General features: G+C 33.7%; 3 protein-coding genes across 9 annotated transcripts in view; 1 reads left to right on the top strand and 2 right to left on the bottom strand.

Annotated features, from left to right (window-relative positions):
• LOC141533470 (dystrobrevin beta) overlaps positions 1-20,734 on the bottom strand; it is a 633,463-nt gene that overhangs the window by 257,178 nt on the left and 355,551 nt on the right. Inside the window, exon 13 of one of the 6 annotated variants that reach the window (XM_074252371.1) lies at positions 4,521-4,551. The exons of the other annotated variants lie outside the window; for them this stretch is intronic. Coding sequence (XP_074108472.1) covers positions 4,536-4,551 — 16 coding nt within the window. The 3' untranslated portion in view covers positions 4,521-4,535. Of the gene's footprint in view, positions 1-4,520; positions 4,552-20,734 lie in introns of those variants that run through there. 6 annotated transcript variants of the gene reach the window in all.
• On the bottom strand, positions 1,405-2,355 carry LOC141533439 (uncharacterized). The gene has a single exon (XM_074252331.1). It carries the CDS (start codon positions 2,353-2,355, stop codon positions 1,405-1,407), a length of 951 nt encoding a protein of 316 aa, XP_074108432.1.
• LOC141533496 (uncharacterized) lies at positions 4,137-20,033 on the top strand. 2 transcript variants are annotated; one of them, XM_074252420.1, is made up of 3 exons: positions 4,137-4,348; positions 17,988-18,262; positions 18,369-20,033. In XM_074252420.1, exons 1-2 carry the CDS (start codon positions 4,265-4,267, stop codon positions 18,258-18,260), a joined length of 357 nt encoding a protein of 118 aa, XP_074108521.1. In that variant the 5' UTR covers positions 4,137-4,264; the 3' UTR covers positions 18,261-18,262; positions 18,369-20,033. The 2 variants fall into 2 exon arrangements, with proteins under 2 accessions (XP_074108521.1, XP_074108520.1); XM_074252419.1 differs by having other exon boundaries at positions 17,988-20,033.

The following is a 20,734-nucleotide window of genomic DNA, read 5'->3' as shown; positions in this document are numbered from 1 at the left end:
ATTGAAAAAAAAAAATTGAAAAAAAAAATTTCGAAAAAAATTGAAATTTTTTTTTTTTTCAAATTTTTAAAAAAATTAATCTCTTTAATCGAAAAAATAAGGATTTTAGAGAGAAAAAAATTTTTTTCATTGAAAAAATGAATAAAAATCACAAAATTGCTCATGATGGTGATTTTTGCAAAAACAAAGAATTTGAAGCTTCGGGGCACAATGAAAAAAAAAACGCAGCGCTTTGAACTTTTTAGGGATTTTAGGGGACACTTTGAGGTTGAAAAATTACTGACGATATTCATCGTTTATCCATTTTATTTAAAGTTATACCAAGTTATCCAAATATCCTTAATTATGCGAATTTATGTCTTTTTTTCAGTCCGAGTTTTCAATTCAAAAAAAATTTTTTTTTCAAAAGATGTTTACATTTTCTTATAGAGAATATCGTGGAGTTTTCAAAACCCTCCTTTAATTCCCTGTACGATCATTATTTCCGGAGTTATTGAATATCAAAGTCAAAAAGAACTTTTTTGCTTTGATTGACGATCACTCCGCGGCAAATTATCGTACAGGCTTTTTGAATACGCCAAATTAAAGAATATTAAATTCTCTAAAAGAGCATTTAAACGAATCAATCAAAAAAATTTCTTGAAGCCCGTGGACCTTTTTTTAGACGGGAAAAAATTTGGAAAAATTTGTTTTCGGTAGTTTTCTTAGGATTTTTCTAGACCTGACATGACAAAAATTTTCTATGATCATATCTGAAATCTAGACACTTGGTACTACAATTTGCTTTTTTTATTTTTTCTGTACGACCATTTTCCTCGGAGTTACAGCTTGTTGAAAATCACTCAAAAATTTGGAATTTTTTTTATATCCCTTAATTTTTGTGACTAGTGTAGTTGCCTGATCATGACTATTCTGTTCCTCTTTAGTTAGTTGTTTCATTGGTATTGGATTGCGTAAATAGTGATCAAATTCAGAAGCTAAAAACTGTAATTTTTTTACAAACCACTCAATGCAAGACCGTGAGTGATTAATTTTAAATTTGGAAAGTTTATCATTGTAAGTGCAATGACAATAAAATGCTATACTGTGTGGAACATGTTTTTGAGTGTTGTTTTCATCATCTCCTTGGGGTTCAAGCATGCATTCTAAATCTGCATACACGACAAATGGTACAGTATCTTTGTACTGAAACTTAGTGAATTTTAAAATTTTATTCTATTCATTTGGAAGTTCCATACAAACCATATTTATTTTTAAACAATCAAGTTTGTGTTGATAAAACGATTTTTTTTTATGATGATTAAAACATCAATCACAAAAAAATAACTTTGAATGACCTTTGGATAATTGACTTTCAACAAACCTTGATAAATTTTATATCAGAGCAAAGTGAAATCTAGGTGATTAATTTTTCGTATCATTATCGTAAGTATTCATATTTTTCTCTATTATCAATAGATGAATAACTTTTTTATAGTAAAAATAGTTACTTAAATATACAGGAATTATTTTACTTTTTTCTGATTTTTTTTGTGTAAATTCTGATTCTATGCCATAAACATTAATAGATAAATTATTTAACTTCTCAAATTTAGGGATATCTCTTAGAGCTACAGGAATTTTAATACCTTCGTAATTGAGTACCGAACTAAAATGTGGATATGAAGTTGTCCTTTCAGGATGCCCAGTTTGAGGTTCGTATAATGCAGCCACAATACACCAGAGAAAGCAATACTCATCGAAGTTCTTAATGTTAAGAACCGCTCTTTTGTATTGAATATCTTTAGGCAATTGCATATACGTTGATTCACCAGCCTGTAGAGGTAAAAATGTTGACATAGTTACAACCAAGTTGTTAATTTCCACCAAACTCCATCCTGAATCTTTTTGATTGAATTCTTCAACTTTCTTCAATAATTTATGGTACACATTGTCCATGTACCATTCATCTAATCGTGTAGCTTTTATTATCTCACGGCTTTTCGTGTTAAAAGACTTTTTTTCTTCAACTGTATCACCATTTTTTGAATTTCTGAATATAAAGAACAATTCTACATTAACTTTGAGGTTTCCAGCATTTCTCATCATACTTCCAATTTTTTCAATAACTAAATCTTTTGAATCATTTAAAAATTCTCTTAAATCAGTATGGGCATGATTTACAACACAACCAGATTTAATATTATTTGAAAAGGCATTCTCAAGGTCTTGCCACTTGATCAGACTATTTCTTGCACTTAGATCACCACCAACAACTTGACCACTTAATCTGGTAAATTGATGAGCATACCAACACAATAGTACAATGTTTGCTTGAACACTTCTCTTGACTTGAACACTTGTTTGCTGATCCATCAAAATAGTATTAAAATATTCAATTGTTTCAGAGCAAACATTGTAACATCTTTGACAATACTCTTCACTAATTGTCTTTTCTCTCAAATCATTAATAATTGAGCAATTGAGTTGACTAAGTTTTGGTGAGATTTGATGAGATCACAAGAATGATTCATTTTATTTAACTATTTATCACTTAAAATTGATAAGTAGCTATAAATTGTTTTACAATAATAATTTTTATAGTCAAAATAAAATATTTTTATTAATGGTAATGCACTTTTCCAGCTTGGCAAAAAAAAACAATGATTTTTTTCCACTGAAGTGATTGTAGGACCTGAGTCAAGTCACTGATTGAAAAAACCTTCTCAGTCTGGCTTTATATAGTGGTTAAAATGACTCACGAAAAGCTTATGCAAAAAAAATTTGTAACTTCATAATTTCAATGATATAAATCTTTATATATATAATTCTTCTGTGAGTGTGTATGTCACTGAACTAGACGACTGGAACGATTTTGATGAAATTTTTTGTGTGAGTTTAAGGGGATTCGAGGATGGTTTAGATTCACAATTTGGTCCACTGGAAAATGTTTATTTAACTAATTTTTCATTTATAAGTAGTTGTTCATTTTGGAATGTTTTACATTGGATCCGGTAGACTGCGCTGCCATCGCAGCATCAAATATTAAATATTATTCTATTTTAATTTCAGTTTGTCCCGACAGTTGGTGCTAAGATCAAATTGAGAAAAATATTTGAAATTTTGTGTTATTATTATGTTCGTTCAGGTCGTGTGCTAATTAAAATATTAACTACGAATAGAAATTGATGTTTGAAGAGTTTTGAAGTGTACCTAAAAAATGATAATAATTTTCATCAAAACAGTCCAGATTGTTACAGCTTATTGAATAATGTTTGAAATTTTCGAATTAACGACGTGTGTACAGGACGTCTGTCGGGTCTGCTAGTATTTATAGAAATCTAAAACTAGTGCGTAGTTATTAAAATTTTTCAAAGCTGATCTAATATTTAAAAAATAATTAGGGGGTAGGATTTCAGAACTGTATAAGTTGAACATTCAGAGTTGTATTGTGTGGTAGAAATAATTAAATTAGTACGTATATTATTTTAGTTGAACAAGTTTCTCTAGTTGGAAATATATTGAAAATTTTGTTGATTCTAGTACGCTATGGATTACTCAAAAGTCAACGTTATTGGTCGTTGTGAAGATTTTTTGCCATCCAAGAAATTGAGTGAATTAGAAGTTAACAATATTTACAAAATCAGTGATATCAAGTCTGTTAAAGCGAAATATGGAAACACTATCATTGGATCAATTGACAATGAGTTTTCTGTATTTTTGCCTACCAGAGTTGCAAAAATTTTGCTTGATGATCCGAAACTCCTCGAAGACATGATCCAAAATGCAAAAGAAAATCACCTGGCACTGAACTATCTTGGTGGAAAATACAATCAATTTGAATTTGTGAGAATTTAAATAAAATTTCAATGTTTACTTACATTTTTCAGAGTTTAACCGATGTAAAATTTTTGTTTACTCGTTAAAAAATATAAAAAAACAATTGTATCTGTATAATCATAACAACAATAAACTTTTTTCTATGTGAATAAATATCTTTTTTAATTATTTTATTCAATTAATCATTTATATTACTATTATTATTATTGAGTATTATGTTTTCATATAAGTTAATAATAACCTAATTAATTTAAAGTATAAATAAGTTTATAATATACTATTGATACTAATATTCTCACCCTATGTTAGAAGCTAGCACTATATTCAAAGGTCGAAATATATCGATAATCGAATGTTACATTTTCGTATATATAAGTATACATTTTAACATGCATCAAAATGAAACTTAAATGAAGTGGTAGTGAAACGTATGAGGTGAGGTAACATGTCACTGAGTGTATTAATGCTTAGTATTAAAATTAACATTCAGAATTTAATGAAACTTCACATATTGGTACATCATAATAAGGTAATTAACTAATTAAATTTTTAGAGATCTACAGAGAACTGAAAAAGTTATTAACATCAGAATACTTTTGACTTAACCATTGATCCTTATGAGAAATTGCTGAGTATATTTTATTTCTCAAAAAAGTGATGTTTAGATTTCCATAAAAACTAAGATGATGTGAGAAGTTATCTCTGTCTCACTGTCTTCAATGCAAGATAAGCCTACAATTAATTGAAAAAAATTAATAATAACCATGCAATTATTAATAAGAAATTGTATTGTAAATAACAATACATAAGATTTAAAAATTTTTTTGTCTTTTATTGATATATTTTTTTATTGAATACATATATAAATATAGTTTTTCGAAAAAATACGACAATATGAATATAGTTTCATTGTATACAAAAATATGAATAATATATGTGAATAAAAGTTGTTAAATATTTTAACAATTTACAGGTCTTATTCTTCCTCATCGTCACTAATAGTAATGATAGGAATTGATTTTACATCAGTACAAATTATACTGGGATAATTCAATGAATCACCCACGGTTTTAAACCACACGATTTTTTCTGAAATGAGCACTGACTTTGCTTCGACATTGGCAATTTTCAGAACTGCGCTCTCAAGTGAGCCAGTAAAATGACGTTGACGTTGTAATGCAATCCTCATTAATCCAGACAATATTGAGTCTGAAAACACATTTTTCCACTCGATCGGCGTGATCACTTGCTCAATATCTAGCTGTGGCAAAGCTATCATTAAATTTTCCTGAACATAAATTTTAGAAAAAAATTAATTTATTAGAGGTTGAAATCACTTTATGAGATTCTGAGCAAATTTTTTGAAAAATATCAATTAATCACATCAATTTATTAGAAATAGCAATCACTTTAATAGATTCTAAAGGAAATTTCTTGATTCTGAACTAAATTTTTAAAAATTAGTCACTTTGATAGATTCTGAACAAAATATTAAGATTAATTATCAATTGATCACATTAATTTATTATAAATAGATATCATTCCAATAGATTTCAAATTCTAAAACAACGAAAAATATGATGGACTGGATAACAAACACTGAAAACACTTATTACCTGGTTTTCAAGAAAATAAATTTCACTTAAAAAATGCACAATCACTTCTTAATTTTTTTCTTCACAAAATTGGCTTTTTATTACTAGTCTTTGCTCTTGGATGCAGGTTGCCACGTTGATATACTGATTCAGTTTGATGTTTAATCCACTTATGCTTATTTATATAGAGTAAAAAATACACTCAAAATTTTTAGATGTGACAATTAATGAGTATCTGTGTGGAGTAAATAGAACTTATTGATATTTTGGATATACACTTCCAGGAGTTTCGAGTTGCAAAGATAAGAAAATTGCATTTGTCAAAAATTGTTGTGATGCGTTCCAAGATGTTATTTATGTTTTAGCAATTTTCTATCATGATCACGATTATGATCAATTTTAAGAACTTAATATTTGTAAAAAAAAATTGTTAATTAACAAAAGCATTTTTAAATCATAATATTTGCATTGAAGATTATGAATCAAAAAAAAATTTTTCAAATCACTAATAATTAACACATTTGTTTATAACAATTTCTTAAACAATAAATGATAAACATTATAAAAAATCATTTCCAAGTCGCTTAGGTTAATAAGAAAACGAATCGAAGAAATTGTCTGAAAAAACAAAATTTTTTACAGGATTTATTTAACTTTTTAATTTGTCACCTACGTAAATTGTTAATAACAATGTGGGGATTAACAATTATTTGGTTCTACAGATATGAATTCATTCTTTGTTCATTGAAAAATAGCTCAGCGAAGTGAAAAAAATTTGAGATTCATAGTTTAACAATTATCTCACTTGCAATGTTGATGTACAAGCTATACGAAATTGTTAATTAACTAATGCATAAATTAATGAAAAATCGCGATAATAAAATTTTGATGGCAGATTATTATTTATTTGTCTTTTCTGTAAGTGCCTGAATTTTTTCGATTTTTAATTTCAATATTCTATATGTTTAAATAATATTTTTTGTTAAAAGGTACCAAGGGGACGTGGCTTCGGGATACCCGAGCACCCGTTTTCGGGCGTATTTTCAGCCCTCTGTAAAAATTATAAATATTTATCTTAAAATTTCGGGAGTCAAGACTATATTTAGGAAATTTCCTCCTCTTTTTGGAACTTTTTTCAAATTTTGGATATCTCAAAAAGTTTTTGAGATATAAGCAAAAAACTAAACCCTCTTCTTTTTTTTTAGTTAATTGTTTATAACTTTTGTAATTTTTGCGAGCGCATCTTCAAATTTTTCAAAAACTTTCTAGATGTGATAACGAATCGAATGACACCTCAATCGTATTTTTCCGAGCCTTCGAAAAAATTTTGACCTAAAAGGCACTTGTTGACTAGACTATGACGCTCAACCCGGCATCGCGAACTCGAAAGGCAAGCGAGATGAGAGAAATCATTCGTCAGCAAAACTAACACAATGTAATACAATGTAAAATTAAATCATAAATTAAATTTAAATATATTCGCACCAAATGACTCTCTTAACTACTCTCTTATTAGATTAAGAATTTTAAAAACAAAAAAATCTGTAAGTGGCTCTCGCTTATAGGGAAAGTGGCCATAGGAAAACCGAAAAACTATACTAGCTTTTCGCTTTTCCGGGGGAATGTTATGTTCACCCGAAAAATTTTTCCTTTTAAACTTAAATCACCCGCGCAGATGGAAGACATCTCCATGCGCGAAAGCCATAATAAAATATAAGCTACGCGACTGCTGGTTGACTAGCGGGGACTTCTGCAATCTTAGCACCGCGAAATTTTAAAAAGGCGAGCATGAGCCAACGCCTTGTCTTTGTTAATTAATTCGACTTCCGCGTTTAGTTGACGGGCCCGTGCCTTGTAAAAGTCCCTTATCTTTATTTGCGCTGCACTTAAGACGAGTTCAGACTCGGTTCAACCGGCAGGCCACGTATTACTTATAAAAATTATCGTAGAAAGTCGTATTTTCAAAGTTCTAATTTGCTCTGCACTTAGGCGAGAATCCGGCCAATAAGTTTATTTAAAATATTTCTAATAGCTAAATTTGCGCACTTTACCCTACGGGGGACTGGAGGACGTTAACTCAAATTATTAAAATTCATTAATATAATTTACGATCAAAATTACAATTGTGAAGGTGTAAGTTTTAGTGATTATAAATCAATCTAAAACGAGAAAAAAAAATCATCTATTATTATTCATAAAATAAGAAGTCCTTAAAATGAGCAGCCCAATCCATTCTACTTCATCTGCTACAAGGAACGATCGAAGGGCCGAATCTAAAGAAGAGGCGTTGAGAGCAGCCCCTGGAATCACGGATCCAGCGACAAGAAATAATTTAACAAGCAGTAAGTACATCTATCTACATAAAAATCCGTCAGTCTCAAACGAAGGCGTGGTAAATTCGTACCTTGAAAATGTCCCACATAAATAATTAAAACCTCCGTTGCGTATTCTTTAATTCGTTAGTCCAAACCTCCACCGTTTACGCTACCGCTCTAAAAACGCCCTTGGACATAACATATGGAACTATATATTGCTGGAGGGCCTGGGTAACAATTTTTAAACTTGACAAAACTATTAATTTTTGTGAAATTTATTTCTTTTAAAAGTTACAACAGTTTCTACTATTTCATTCACAAAATACTATAGATTAAAAAATTAGTAACCATTGAAGTAACAGACTCTTAGATAAAAAAAGAAAATGTTCTATTTCAGTAATCACAAGTTCTATATATAAGTTATGACCAACTTCTATGAGTAATCATTAAGTTCTATATGTAATCACAAACCACTCACTGGAGTAAAAAAAATTCTTTACAATCATATATGATTCACAAATAATTATACATAATTATCTATGATTGTATATGATTATATATAATTATTAAAAAATGCCGCATCTTATTATATAACATCATTATATGTACGATCATATATAATTTTATATAATTTGTCACGAGGATTCAATTTAAATTTTCGCGTCATCTTCTCCTGGGCTGGTCGCGGATGTTAGATTTAGATTTATTTAGATTATGCCAAAGCCAAGGCCTGATGGCAAATTATACATATACGTATATATTGATTGAAAATGTACAAAATATAATAAAATTACAAGTTAATGAGATAGTATAATGAAAACAAATAAAACTTAATAGAACAATTTGGTAATAAATAGACAATGAAGTTAAGTAAACAGGAGAATAATACAATAATAACATATTAGATTACATAAACATATTGATTTAACTGACAGCGGACTTTTGTTATGAATCTAGATTGAGTAGATAATCACATATTTTATTCTTAAAGATTTCTAAACTTGAAGAGTTTATTATGTCAGCTAATAGTTCCTCCTATAGACGTATTGTCGTTACAACAAACGAACGCTCATAGAGAGTCGAAGAAAAATTTGGTACTATGTAAGAAATATAATTCTTCTTAGCTGCAAGTCTCTCAGAACGTCGAATAGTCGGATCTTCAATGAATAATTCTCATAGATAGCAGGGCTTACCAGTGTTTAGTAACTTATAGAAAAAGCAAGAAGTGTAATAAATACGCCGACTCTTCACAGAGAGCCAACCTAATTCACGTCTATACGGAGTGGTATGATCATCTATTTTTAAATTATAAATGAAACAAATAGCTGAGTTTATAGCACGTTGAAGTTTGCTAATATTGTCAAAAGTAGCGTTTGATATAACAATGATACAATAGTCAATAATAGGTTGTAACAGGCTAAAATTACCCTTAATCGATAAGTCACCGGATATCGATAATTATTCGACATAACACTGGCGCGTCTCGATCTTTGGGCCTAAAGGGAGGATAGGAGGGGGTGACTTTGTGTTAAAATAGGTGAGCCGTGCAGTGGAAAAGGGAGAAGTAGTGTGACCGCCAGACTGAGTGCCACGGAAATCAAGAAGGACCGATCCCCGGAGTAGTGAGGAGACGAAGGAAGCCAACTACAACTAGGACTTCATCCTCAACGAGTGAGTTGGATCATCGTTTTGTTCGTCAAGGTATCAATTGTTGCTCTGTGGGAGAGAAGTGGACCGCGGTTTACCGAATGCACAGTTACTTCTCCTATTTAATTATTATGGATCGTTTAATCGACGATTATTAATAAATTAATAGTGGAACATTTGCTAGTTTTGGATTTAGTGATTTTCATGGGGGCTTATACCCGAAAATCTCTCAATCGACCTTGCGGGAAAATTTAATAACTAAAAATTTTCAATTAATTAATTAACATCCGAAAATTTCGTTAATTTTATTGTTGTAATTTTTATAACAATTAACTTAGTAAAATTGATTGATTTTTGTCATTGAAAAAAATCGATAAATTTGTATTCGTGGAATTTTAGTCAAGTGTCAATTTTTGTGTCGCAGTAAATTCCAATACCCAAGGTCAAGCAAAACAGCTAGCGAATGTTCTAGCAATTAAAATTTGAATATTTCGAATTGTGTCAAATTTCTATTATGGATAAAACTAATAGAAAATTATTGATAATATTTTTATTAAGAATTAATTATTAAGAATATCTTATATTAAGAAAATTATTAAGAATTTTATATTAAGAGTTAATTATTGAGGATAATATCGATTGAAAAATTATTGAATATTTTATATTAGGAAAATTATTAATTGAGAATATTATAGAGTGGAAAATTATTAAGAATATTATATTAGGAATTATTTATTGAGAATATTATATTATAAAATTATTCCGTCAAGTGTGAATTTAATAATTTTGGGATTAAGTTCGTGAATTAATTAAATTAATTTTACTCTAATTTGATAATTATCGGCGTGGACATTAAGTCCTAGGAATTAGTTAATTGAGTCAAAAATTGTCACAGTAAAAATTTAGTGAGAATTAGTTAATTAAACTTGTGTTAATAATTTTGAATGTGATTGGAAAAGTTATATTGTGATTCAATTAATTATCAAAAATTAGTTCAAGGTATTAAGACCTATTGTCTAAATAGTTATTGTTATATTGTTAAGACGATGACTATAGGTTACTGAGGAATTTTAATCCATCTAATGTTTTAATAGAATTGAAATTAACAATTGGAATTTGAGAACTGTAATAGTTAGTTAGAAATTGATTGTAAATTGAAAATTGTCATTTTATTAATTTACTAATGATTGAATAATTTAATTAAAATATTTAATTAAAATTAGTTACAGTCAATTTTTATTAAAATAAAATTTATCAAGTAAAAATTAATTAAAGTCAAGTCAGTAGTGTGAATGTGAGATAAGTGTGGGTTATGAGAGTATGCTGCAGAACATCTTTCTAGGTCTATGTTTCGTCGCTGGGCTGTTGTTCTGTAGTAAAGTGTGTATAAGCTGCAGGAGTATCTAGGTCTATGTTTCGTCGCTGGGCTGTTACTCCTGTGAGCCGAGTCAATGAGCCCGGTATATGATTCGTCTCTGTGCGGGTGATTGTAGGTTTAGAAATCGGGTAGACGCTGGGAGGGGCCCGTCACATGTAGACGCCGGAAGGGGTACGTGTTAGAAATCGACGGGTAGACGCCGGGAGGGGCTCGTCGAGAATAAGATATTGTTAAGTGTGGTTTGTGTGTACGTGAGTGAATTTTGTTAACTATTTTTAAGTCAATCCTTGTTAAGTTTTTTTTTTTATTGTTAATAAATATCGATATATTGTTAATTAATTATTTATTATTCAACAGCACCTTCCTCCACTCTCTCTACCCTAAGATTAAGTTTTCTCAGCTCTGGACCGGTTCCAGGAACCGTGATTAAAAATTCTGGTGGCGCCCTGATAATTGTATTGTTGTTAGTTTTGTTTATTTATTTAAAACATTGATTAGGGGCCAACCTGTGCAGGTAAAACTGTTACAAGGTAATATAGTTGCTGAGACTAAAAGTTTTTAATATTGGATGTATAAACATTTTTGCGCAATTTTAAACTATAAAGAGCTGAGTTTACTTTAGAAACAGTTTTCGAGATATGAAGATTCCATGATAGGTCATAAGATAAATGAAGTCCAAGACACTTTGTCGAATCAGTATAAGGAAGAGCTCTACCATCGATCAAGATCGGTGGTAAGCCATCACTTTGAAGAGAATTCACTTTGTATTTAGATCCCAACAGCATTGCTTTATTTTGAAGCAAGTTAACTTCTAGACCATTTTCTCTAGCCCAATCGACTACTGCTTGAGCATCTCTAGTTATCTGATTTGTAGCTTCTTGTAGTTGAAAGCTGTGAAAATATACATAAATATATTTATCGTCGGCAAACAGGCCATGTCTACTATACGCCAATCGTTTAGCAACTGTGTTCGTAACCAAGAGAAACAGTATTGGACCAAAAACTGATCCTTGGGGAACATCGGAGGTAGTATCTAAAAATCCAACAGGAATTCCTTGATCATCCAGGACTGACTGACTTCTGTTTGTTAGATAAGAGAAAAACCATTTTACTGTAGGGGCAGAAAAACCTAATTCAATTAGGGTTTTCAATATAATTTCATGATTTACATAATCAAAAACTTTAGTTAGATCGAACAAGACTAGGAGAGTCAATTTATTATTGTCTAGAGCTTATTATTGTCTAGGGGCTGGGTATTTTTCTTGAGACTATGGTACATAGTCTCTCGCTCTCGAAACGAGACGGGATAGTAGCTGGGCAGTTGTTGACTACTGAACGAGAAGGTACTCCTCGTCGGAACACCTAGGGGGAGGTACGGCTGGGCGTCGAAGTACTTGACAAATCCCGGTATCTCTACTTTGTAACCAAGCTTGTTTCGATAATTAGAGGGGGTTAGGTGGGGATTTAGTTAGATTCGCGGTGACGATGGGTCATTCCCGTAGGCTGCAGTAGAATCACGGCTTGTTAAAAGTATTGTTGTATATATTGTAAATTTGAGGTTAGATTTAAGTAGACATGCGCACGTTGTACAATTGCATCCTGGTGTACTATAATAACTTTAGTTTATTATTAACTTTTATAGTGTTATTATTAATATTTATCTTATTATCTGTAACGTAGATTTTTCCCAACGATAGATCTTAAAAGCAAGCTAAAATTCACTACGTTACACTTCGTCCATCTCAGCCATTTCTCGATCCTCCAGGAACCCCGACAGGCGCCAGTCGACTTTTGTTTCACCGGTATCGGCAACTGAGATACGATAAACATAAATTTTATGTTCCTAAAAGACCACGAGCGGCCTTGACGGTAACGGAATACCTTAATGTAGCTCAGTTATGTTGATTATGGAGGGAGGGTCGTGATTCGGTCTCTCAGAGGAAATAATTTCAATACAAAACAGGACTAAACGATAGATAGTATACAAATCGGTACTCCCAAACTAATACTCAACCTTAATAATCGGAAAATAAATTAAATCGATTTGTATAATATCGTGGAAGCAATCCGAAAACGACACGAAACAAAAACAATGGCTCGGGCCATTGGTCCACGGTAATAGCATGCGTGAGGCACGCCAGCTTCGACAATAGAGACTCACTCGACTCTCAAACACAATGCTCCCTCAACGAGAGCTCGCAATCGACTTCCTTTACGATACACATTTCACGCTGTCTAGCAGCGGCTGTACGTCCGTCCTCCATGAGGACCTCTACAAGACTCTCTTTATAATCTGGTCCCAAACCGGACTTCCATACAAAACAATCCTTACTTGTTGACCACTCCTGTCTCTCATCGTACCCCTACTACATTCATGCCACCTGCTACATGCGCTCAACTCACCTGCACGCTACTTTCAGACACGCATACCCCCACATTCACTTCTACACTCACACAACTAGAGTCCCAGACCTACCAGTGATTCCGTTCCCCTGGGAGCTCAGACAGAACTCACGACTACCCCCGAGCATCTAGCAATCGAGGCCTGTCAATCGCAACCTACCGCATGAGACTGCCAAAATTCCTGTATTTCGGGGAGACGACATTTTAGTCGCTCCTCTACAGTAATCACCTCGCTCCAAGAGGCTGAACCTGAGTTCAGTCGTCGGTAACTTACCGGGAGATACGTTACATCGGTCACTTTTCCGGAGTGCAGCTCGAAATCCTCGAGACAACTAACTTACCCCCCCCCACACACACACACACACACACACGATACTCCTCAATACTACACATTATCGTACTCACACAACACAAATTTACAATATTACTCAAATACACTACTACTGGAACGCTACATAAAATGTAACGTTACACATTAGAAATAATATCTTATCGTTTACTATTGATGAATAGTTTTTTTTTTTTTTTTTTTTTTTAATTAGTTATTATTTAGAGTCGGTTTTAACTGATGTGGTCATATCGCCGACTTTAACTGGTGTAAGTGGTACGTTGAGGTTTTTTTGGGTTGTAAAAATCTTAATCTTCGCGGCAAGGGTTGAATATCAACCAAGATGGTTTCTAAGATCAGCTTGAGATTCAAACTCACGCCTGGCTGGTGAGCCAGTCCGAGTGCTTTATAGGCCTTGCGCCTTAGACCACTCGGCTAACATCACCGGTTAATGAATAATAATTATTATTATTACACTAGTCACAAAAATTAAGAGATATAAAAAAAATTTCAAATTTTTTGGTGATTTTCAGCGAGCTGTAACTCCGAGGAAAATGATCGCACAGAAAAAAAAAAAGCAAATTGTAGCTCCAAGTGTCTAGTTTTTAGATATGACCATGAAAATTTTTTGTCATCGTCAGGTCTGGAGAAATCCTAAGAAAACTACTAAAAAAATTTTTCGAAATTTTTTTCGTCTTAAAAAAGGTCTACGGGCTTCAAAAAAATTTTTTCGATTGTTCCGTTTAAAAGCTCTTTTAGTAAATTTAATACCCTTTAATTTGACGTAATCAAAAAGCCTGTATGATAATTTGCCGCGGAGTTATCGTCAATCAAAGCAAAAAGTTTTTTTGACTTTGGAAATCAATAACTCTGGAAATAATGACCGTATAGGAAATCGAAGGAGGGTTTTGAAAACTACACAATATTCTCTATAAGAAAACGTAAACCGCTTTTGAAGAAAAAATTTTTTTGAATTGAAAACTCGGACTGAAAAAAGACAAAAATTCGCATAATTAAGGATATTTGGATAACTTGGTATAACTTTGGATAAAATGGTTGAACGAAGGATATCGTTGGTAATTTTTAACTTCAAAGTGTCCCCTAAAATCCCTAAGAAATTCAAAGCGCTGCGAATTTTTGTTCATAGTGCCCAGAAGCTTCAAATTCTGGGTTTTCGCAAAAATCACCATTATGAGCAACTTTGTGATTTTTATTCATTTTTCCATTGAAAAAAATTTTTTTCAAAATTCTTTATTTTTCGATCAAAGAGATTGATTTTTCAAGAAATTTGAAAAAAAAAAATTTCAATTTTTTCGAAAATTTTTTCGAAATTTTTTTATCAAAAATTTTTTTTTTTTTTTTTTATCGTCTTCAGAATGCTTCACTATTGTCAAAAAAATTAACTCAATTTTTTCTGTCCGCTACAACTGCCTTAGTTTTAAATCTCATTTTAAAAATTCAATAAAAACAAATTGATATACCCCCCCGCGGAGTTCGGCTTTTCCTCACACAAAACTTGAATTTTACGTTTTCTTTTTAGCCTAAATTCCTTACGTGAATTTTATGTAAGCTTTTCTTTGATAAGCACCTTTTGATATGCCTCGTCGACATTTAGCTGCCACAGATGTGGCTCGCATTGTTACCCTCCTTCAAGAGGGCTACAGTCAGGTGGAAGTAACAGCTTCTATGGGAGTGAGCCAGTCCGTTATCAGTCGGGCCTATGCCCGATTTAACGCGACTCAAAGTTACGATCGTCGTCCGGGTCAAGGTAGACTACGAATCACTACCGAGCGTGATGATCGAGCTATCATTCGAGAAGCTCGTTGAAACCCTACTGCGCATGCCCACACGATCGCTCATCAATTTCGCAATCGTCGACAACGTCCTCCCCAACAACACATATCGGCATCGACGGTTCGAAATCGCTTTCGAGAGCAAGGACTACGCGCTAGACGCGCAAATCGCGTGCCTATGCTCACTCCACGACATCGCCGAGCCCGATTGGCCTATGCTCATGATCATCACCATTGGGGTCGTAGACAGTGGACCAGTGTATTATGGACTGACGAATCTCGATTTTGTCTTCATGGCAGCGATAGACGATCTCTCGTTTGGCGCCGTCGTGGAGAACGAGATCGGGATGGTTTTATGAGACCAGTTACAGCTTTCAATGGTGGATCAGTCATGGTGTGGGCAGGCGTGTCCTTCAATACCAGAACCCCGTTAGTTATCGTTCGTGGGACGTTGACTGCCGATAGGTACGTCGACGAAATTCTGGAGCCACACGTCCTGCCTATGCGCACACATATGGGGGCAAGACGGTTCATTTTGATGCAGGATAATGCTCGTCCTCACACTGCAGTTCGTACGCGAACTTTTCTCCGCGCCAACAACGTAACAACGCTTAATCATCCAGCGGGGAGTCCTGATTTGAACCCAATTGAGCATGTTTGGGACATGCTTGGGCGTCGATTGCGGCGAGACTATCCGCAACTGCACAATCTTCATCAGTTGACTCAAGCGTTGTTACGTTGTTGGCAAGGAATTTCGCAACGTGATATTCGACGATGCATCAACATGCAAGAGCGTTTACGAGCTGTGATTCGGAACAGAGGTGGCAATACACGGTACTGAGCAGTTACTGCCGTGCGTACAGAGGTCATTTGGCAGCTGCAAACAGACAAACACGCAGACAAAGACACACACACACACACACACACACGCGCGCGCCCGCGTGTGTGAGAAGCGTAAATCCGACCGAGCAACCTCCACGTGGTACGCTTTGGGTAACGCTAATGCCGGCGGTAAAACAACAGTCGAAAAAAATTGAGAAAATTTCGAAAAAAATTTTCGAAAAAAATTGAAATTTTTTTTTTTTCAAATTTCTTGAAAAATCAATCTCTTTGATCGAAAAAATAAAGAATTTTGAAAAAAAAAATTTTTTTCAATGGAAAAATGAATAAAAATCACAAAGTTGCTCATAATGGTGATTTTTGCGAAAACCCAGAATTTGAAGCTTCTGGGCACTGTTATGTCCAAGGGCGTTTAAGTGGTAGCGTAAACGGTGGAGGTTTGGACTAACGGCTTAAAGAATACGCAACGGAGTTTTTAATTCCGTTGTTTTAATTATTTATGTGGGACGTTTTCGACGGACGAATTTACCACGCCTTCGTTTGAGACTGATTACGGAATTTTATTAAGAAAAGGTGTACTTACTCTTTGCAGGATTTTTAATTATTACCGGATCCGTGATTCCGGGGCTGCTGTCAGCGCCTTTTCCTGGGTTGGGCCCTCTGATCGGTCCTTGCGGCGGATAGAGTAGGATGGATTGGGCTGCTTATTTTTACGAAATGAATTGATTCGAACAAATTTCACTTCTCTTGACATTTATTTTTATAGACACTAAAACTCTTACACTTTAACAAATATGAATTTTAACGTAATTTAATCAAATGAATTTTATTAATTTGATTGAGCTAACGTCCTCCAGTCCCCCGTAGGGTAAAGTGCGCAAAACTAGCTTTTAAGAAATTTTGAATAACTTAATGACCGGATTCTCGCCTAAGTGCAGAGCAAATTAGAACTTGGAGATTCCGGTTCTTTAGGATTTATTTACTGGCCGAATTCTCGCCTAAGTGCAGGGCAAATTAGAACTTTAAGAATGCGACTCTCTAAGATACTTAAAATTAGTACGTGGCCTGCCGGTTAAACCGCGTCCAAACTTCCTTTAAGTGCAGTGCAAATTAAAGCAAAGGACTCTACAAGGCACGGGCCCGTCAATTAAACGCGGAAGTCGAATTAATTAACAAAAGACCGGGAGCGGTCTCCGTTTCTCGTTTTTAAATGCTCGCGGTGCTGAGTTTGCAGGAGTCCCCGCTATTCAACCAGCAGTCACGTAGCTTCTATTTTATTGTGGCTTTCGCGCATGGAGAAGTCTTCCATCTGCGCGGCTGATTTAAATTTAAAAAGAAAAAATTTTCGGGTGGACATAACATTCCCCCGGAAAAGCGAAAAGCTGGTATAGTTTTTCGGTTTTCCTATGGCCACCTTCCCCATAAGCGAGAGCCACTTACAAATTTTATTTAATGTATTTTAACCTATTAAAAGAGTAATGAGTAAAGTCATCTGGCGCGAATATTTAAATTTAAATTTATTATTTTAATCTCGCGCTGCATAATATGCTGACGGGTGACTAATCCTTCTCGCCTCTCGATTTCGCGAAGCCGTGTCGAGTGTCAGTATCGTCTCAGCAGTGAGTAGCGTGAGTTCTGGTTGTCGCGATGTATTTTACTGGAAGGAATTTTGAGGGGTATGGTACGTGGTACCAAATGGCCGTAATGGTTCACGGGGAGAAGGTAAGTTAAATTTTGATGCATTCAGTGGGAGAAGGAATAGAAAAAGTGAAGGAAAGGAGAAGAATAAATAGAAAAGGTACCCTTCTCATAAGAAAATATGTATATAAAAAAATTTTTTTTTTTTTTTTTTTTTTTTTTTTTTTCTAGGACATAAGAGCGGGCATTGAGATCTTGGAGGCTTTGGCACGTCCGGTGAATCCAAGCCGGGCGTTGCTTTTGGCTTCTCGATTCATGGACGTGTTTGGTCCACTCCCTCCGGAGATCGTGGAAGCGGCGACCTTTTTCTGCCTGCAAGGCGCCGAAGGTTTAGCGGGATCTTCGGATCTTGAGGAGATGGTGTGCCCCAACAGCGAGGACATCGGGCGTTTGAGGATCGCCTTAATTGAGGCGATCTTCAATGGTTTGGTCACCATGACGTGATGGTAAGTCATTGTAAAATACTTCACAAGTTTTTCTTTGGAATGCCTACTTAAGCAGCATTCTGATTGTTGGAGATTATTTTATCTTTTGTTTGCTTCTTTGTTGCAGGCTAGGCGTATTGAGTGTCATCGGTCGCGCGAGAAGAGGGATTTATTTTTTTTTTTTTTTTTTTTTTTTTTTTTATAAATAAATTTATTTTTAAAAATAAAAGGTATTCTTCTTCTCTTTATTTTGTCTCTCTCCTTTTTCTCTATACCCTTTTCCCATCTCTTAATAATAATGATAATGATAATCATAGTAGTTATGACGAAAAGCAAGAAGGTAAGTAGAATTTGGATTTATACGGAAGAAAGTAAGAATAAAGTGAAACAGGAATTAAGTGAAATAAACAGATAAAGAGAAAGAAAGAAAACAAAAGTGAAGTCCAAAAATAAAAGGAATAATTTCGATTAATAAGGATAAGAAAAGAAAAAAATTTTTTTTTTTTTTTTTTTTTTTTTTTTTTTCTGGAAAGGTGGTACGAGAGGAGGGTAGATATCGGTACATGTATATAATGATATTCGTATATGTATGTACGTGTGAGTTGTGTGTGGAGCATGCATTGAAGGCGGCACGGTTGTGGTGTAGTAGGCGTGGCTTACCGAGAGGCGACTGTAATTGAGCGAGTGTCGGTAAGCTACTTTGCTTGATGTAGCAGTTCTTTTATAATTACCGCTAGAGGACTCCTCCTGTTCTCTTTCTTACTTATACTCACTCTTATTGAATATTGAGTGTTTGAAATAAGGATTTTACAAAGAGAAACAAATCTTTATGATTTAATAATTTGGAACGATTTTAATGAGTGACGTTAGCTCGATTTTCTTAAAATCATTATAAAGTATAATTAATGTTAAAGTATTATATTAATAATATAATTAATATACTTATAAAATTTTGTTGAATACTCGGTTATAACATATAAAATATATAAAATGTAATATAGTAGATATAATAGAGTTATAATAAGTAGTTATATTTATTATGACGTATAATGATAAAATGGCAATAGTAAAATACTGTGTAATATATAATTATAGTGATAGTAAGGTGAAAACTATGATTGGGAGAATTATTTGGAAGGAGGAAGAAACTTTTTGTTTTCGGAAAAGAAATTTTGAAATAACGTTTTGCGTTGTTCTCGCTCGTCCCCCCAAGGCCGGAGATAATTTTATTTTCGGTCTTGTGAGTCATAAGGCAGCAAAACTTTTCATAATTCGGATAATTTTACTGATTTTCATTATACTATCAACTATCTATTAAGGTAGGAAAATTTTTTTTTTTATAAATAGATTAGATTATTTGTTCAAACTGTTGACTCGTTTTTGGCATGAAGAATTTTACTATTATTTTTGTAAAACGAAATTATATAGGAAAGAAAGGATTCTATTATAATTTTAAAGTTATTTCTTACTTTTTCCGCAAAAGAGCCATCGGTTTGATTATGTAATAATTCTTTCGTTGATGCTGGGTTTTTCTTCTAAATTGGTGATTTGTAGTCTCTTAATCGGAATGTTTTTGGTTTCTTTGGTGTTTTGACGATCTCTGGAGCTTCTTTGGTTGTTATTTTAGCTTTCGTGGAGACGTTCATCTCGTTGTCGACATCGGTTCTTGTTGGAAGTGGTTCGTTGGCTTCTGGCAGGCTTGATGATTTTTCTTCGAATGTTTTCAGTTCGATTACGACTGGTTTTTCGTCTTTTCTGCTGGTCTGGCGAGGTTTCAATAGAAATCGGCGGACAGTTTTTGTATGGCTATCCCCCAATTATAAGTGATATTATTCCAACAGTTGATACTGTTCCTATAGTTATCTTCCGACTAATTTCTTCTTTTTGATGATCCAGGGCAATTAGTGACATTTTCTCTTCGTTTTCTTCCAATCCTTGGCCCCAAGGTTCGAATTTGTCGATAATCGTAGCTGGATCTTGATTCTGTGCGAACGAATTTGGAGCTGCGTTGTTGGTTTTCAGGCTCGAGTTTAACGTTTCTAAGGATAGGTTAAAACTCGGGGCAATGAGGTCTATCTTTGTTGATTCTCTGGCAATCCCACGAATAGTGTATTCGTTACACGTCGCTTGGCATCCCTGATGGATATGTATCAGGCCGGTGCTATTAATTACCTGATTTTCGGCAGTTTGTCCTGGACATCTCCATTGAATATTTTCCTCCTTGCACGTCGAATATGCCCAGGTGTTTTTCTCGTTCATTTTTATCCAAGTTAATTTGCATTTTGGAATTATTCTTATATTACAATTCCGTAGATTTTTGGTTTTCGGATTCATCAATAATTCCATCTCGCAATCTACCTCGTTCACCAACTTGGTTGTTTTGGACACGAGGTCTGGTGGGCATGCCATGTCTGGTCCGATTGGCTTGCAGTTGTTGATATAATCTTGTTCAGCGAGAAAATATTCATCAAACGATGGTTCTGACACGAGATA

The sequence above is a fragment of the Cotesia typhae genome, unplaced genomic scaffold, assembly GCF_013202065.1.
Source record: "Cotesia typhae breed Kobodo isofemale line unplaced genomic scaffold, CoteBio_Ctyphae contig_9, whole genome shotgun sequence".
Taxonomy (NCBI): Eukaryota; Metazoa; Arthropoda; class Insecta; order Hymenoptera; family Braconidae; genus Cotesia; species Cotesia typhae.
The sequence above is the reverse complement of the archived record's forward strand: the minus strand, read 5'-3'. Positions and strand labels throughout refer to the sequence as shown.

Coding starts and splice junctions, on each gene's coding strand:
- LOC141533439 (XM_074252331.1), bottom strand. CDS start 2,355: ATGGATCAGCAAACAAGTGTTCAAGTCAAGAGAAGTGTTCAAGCAAAC.
- LOC141533496 (XM_074252420.1), top strand. CDS start 4,265: ATGTCACTGAGTGTATTAATGCTTAGTATTAAAATTAACATTCAGAAT. Junction 4,349..17,987: donor TATTGGTACATCATAATAAG/GTAATTAACTAA, acceptor TTTTTTTTCTAG/GACATAAGAGCGGGCATTGA.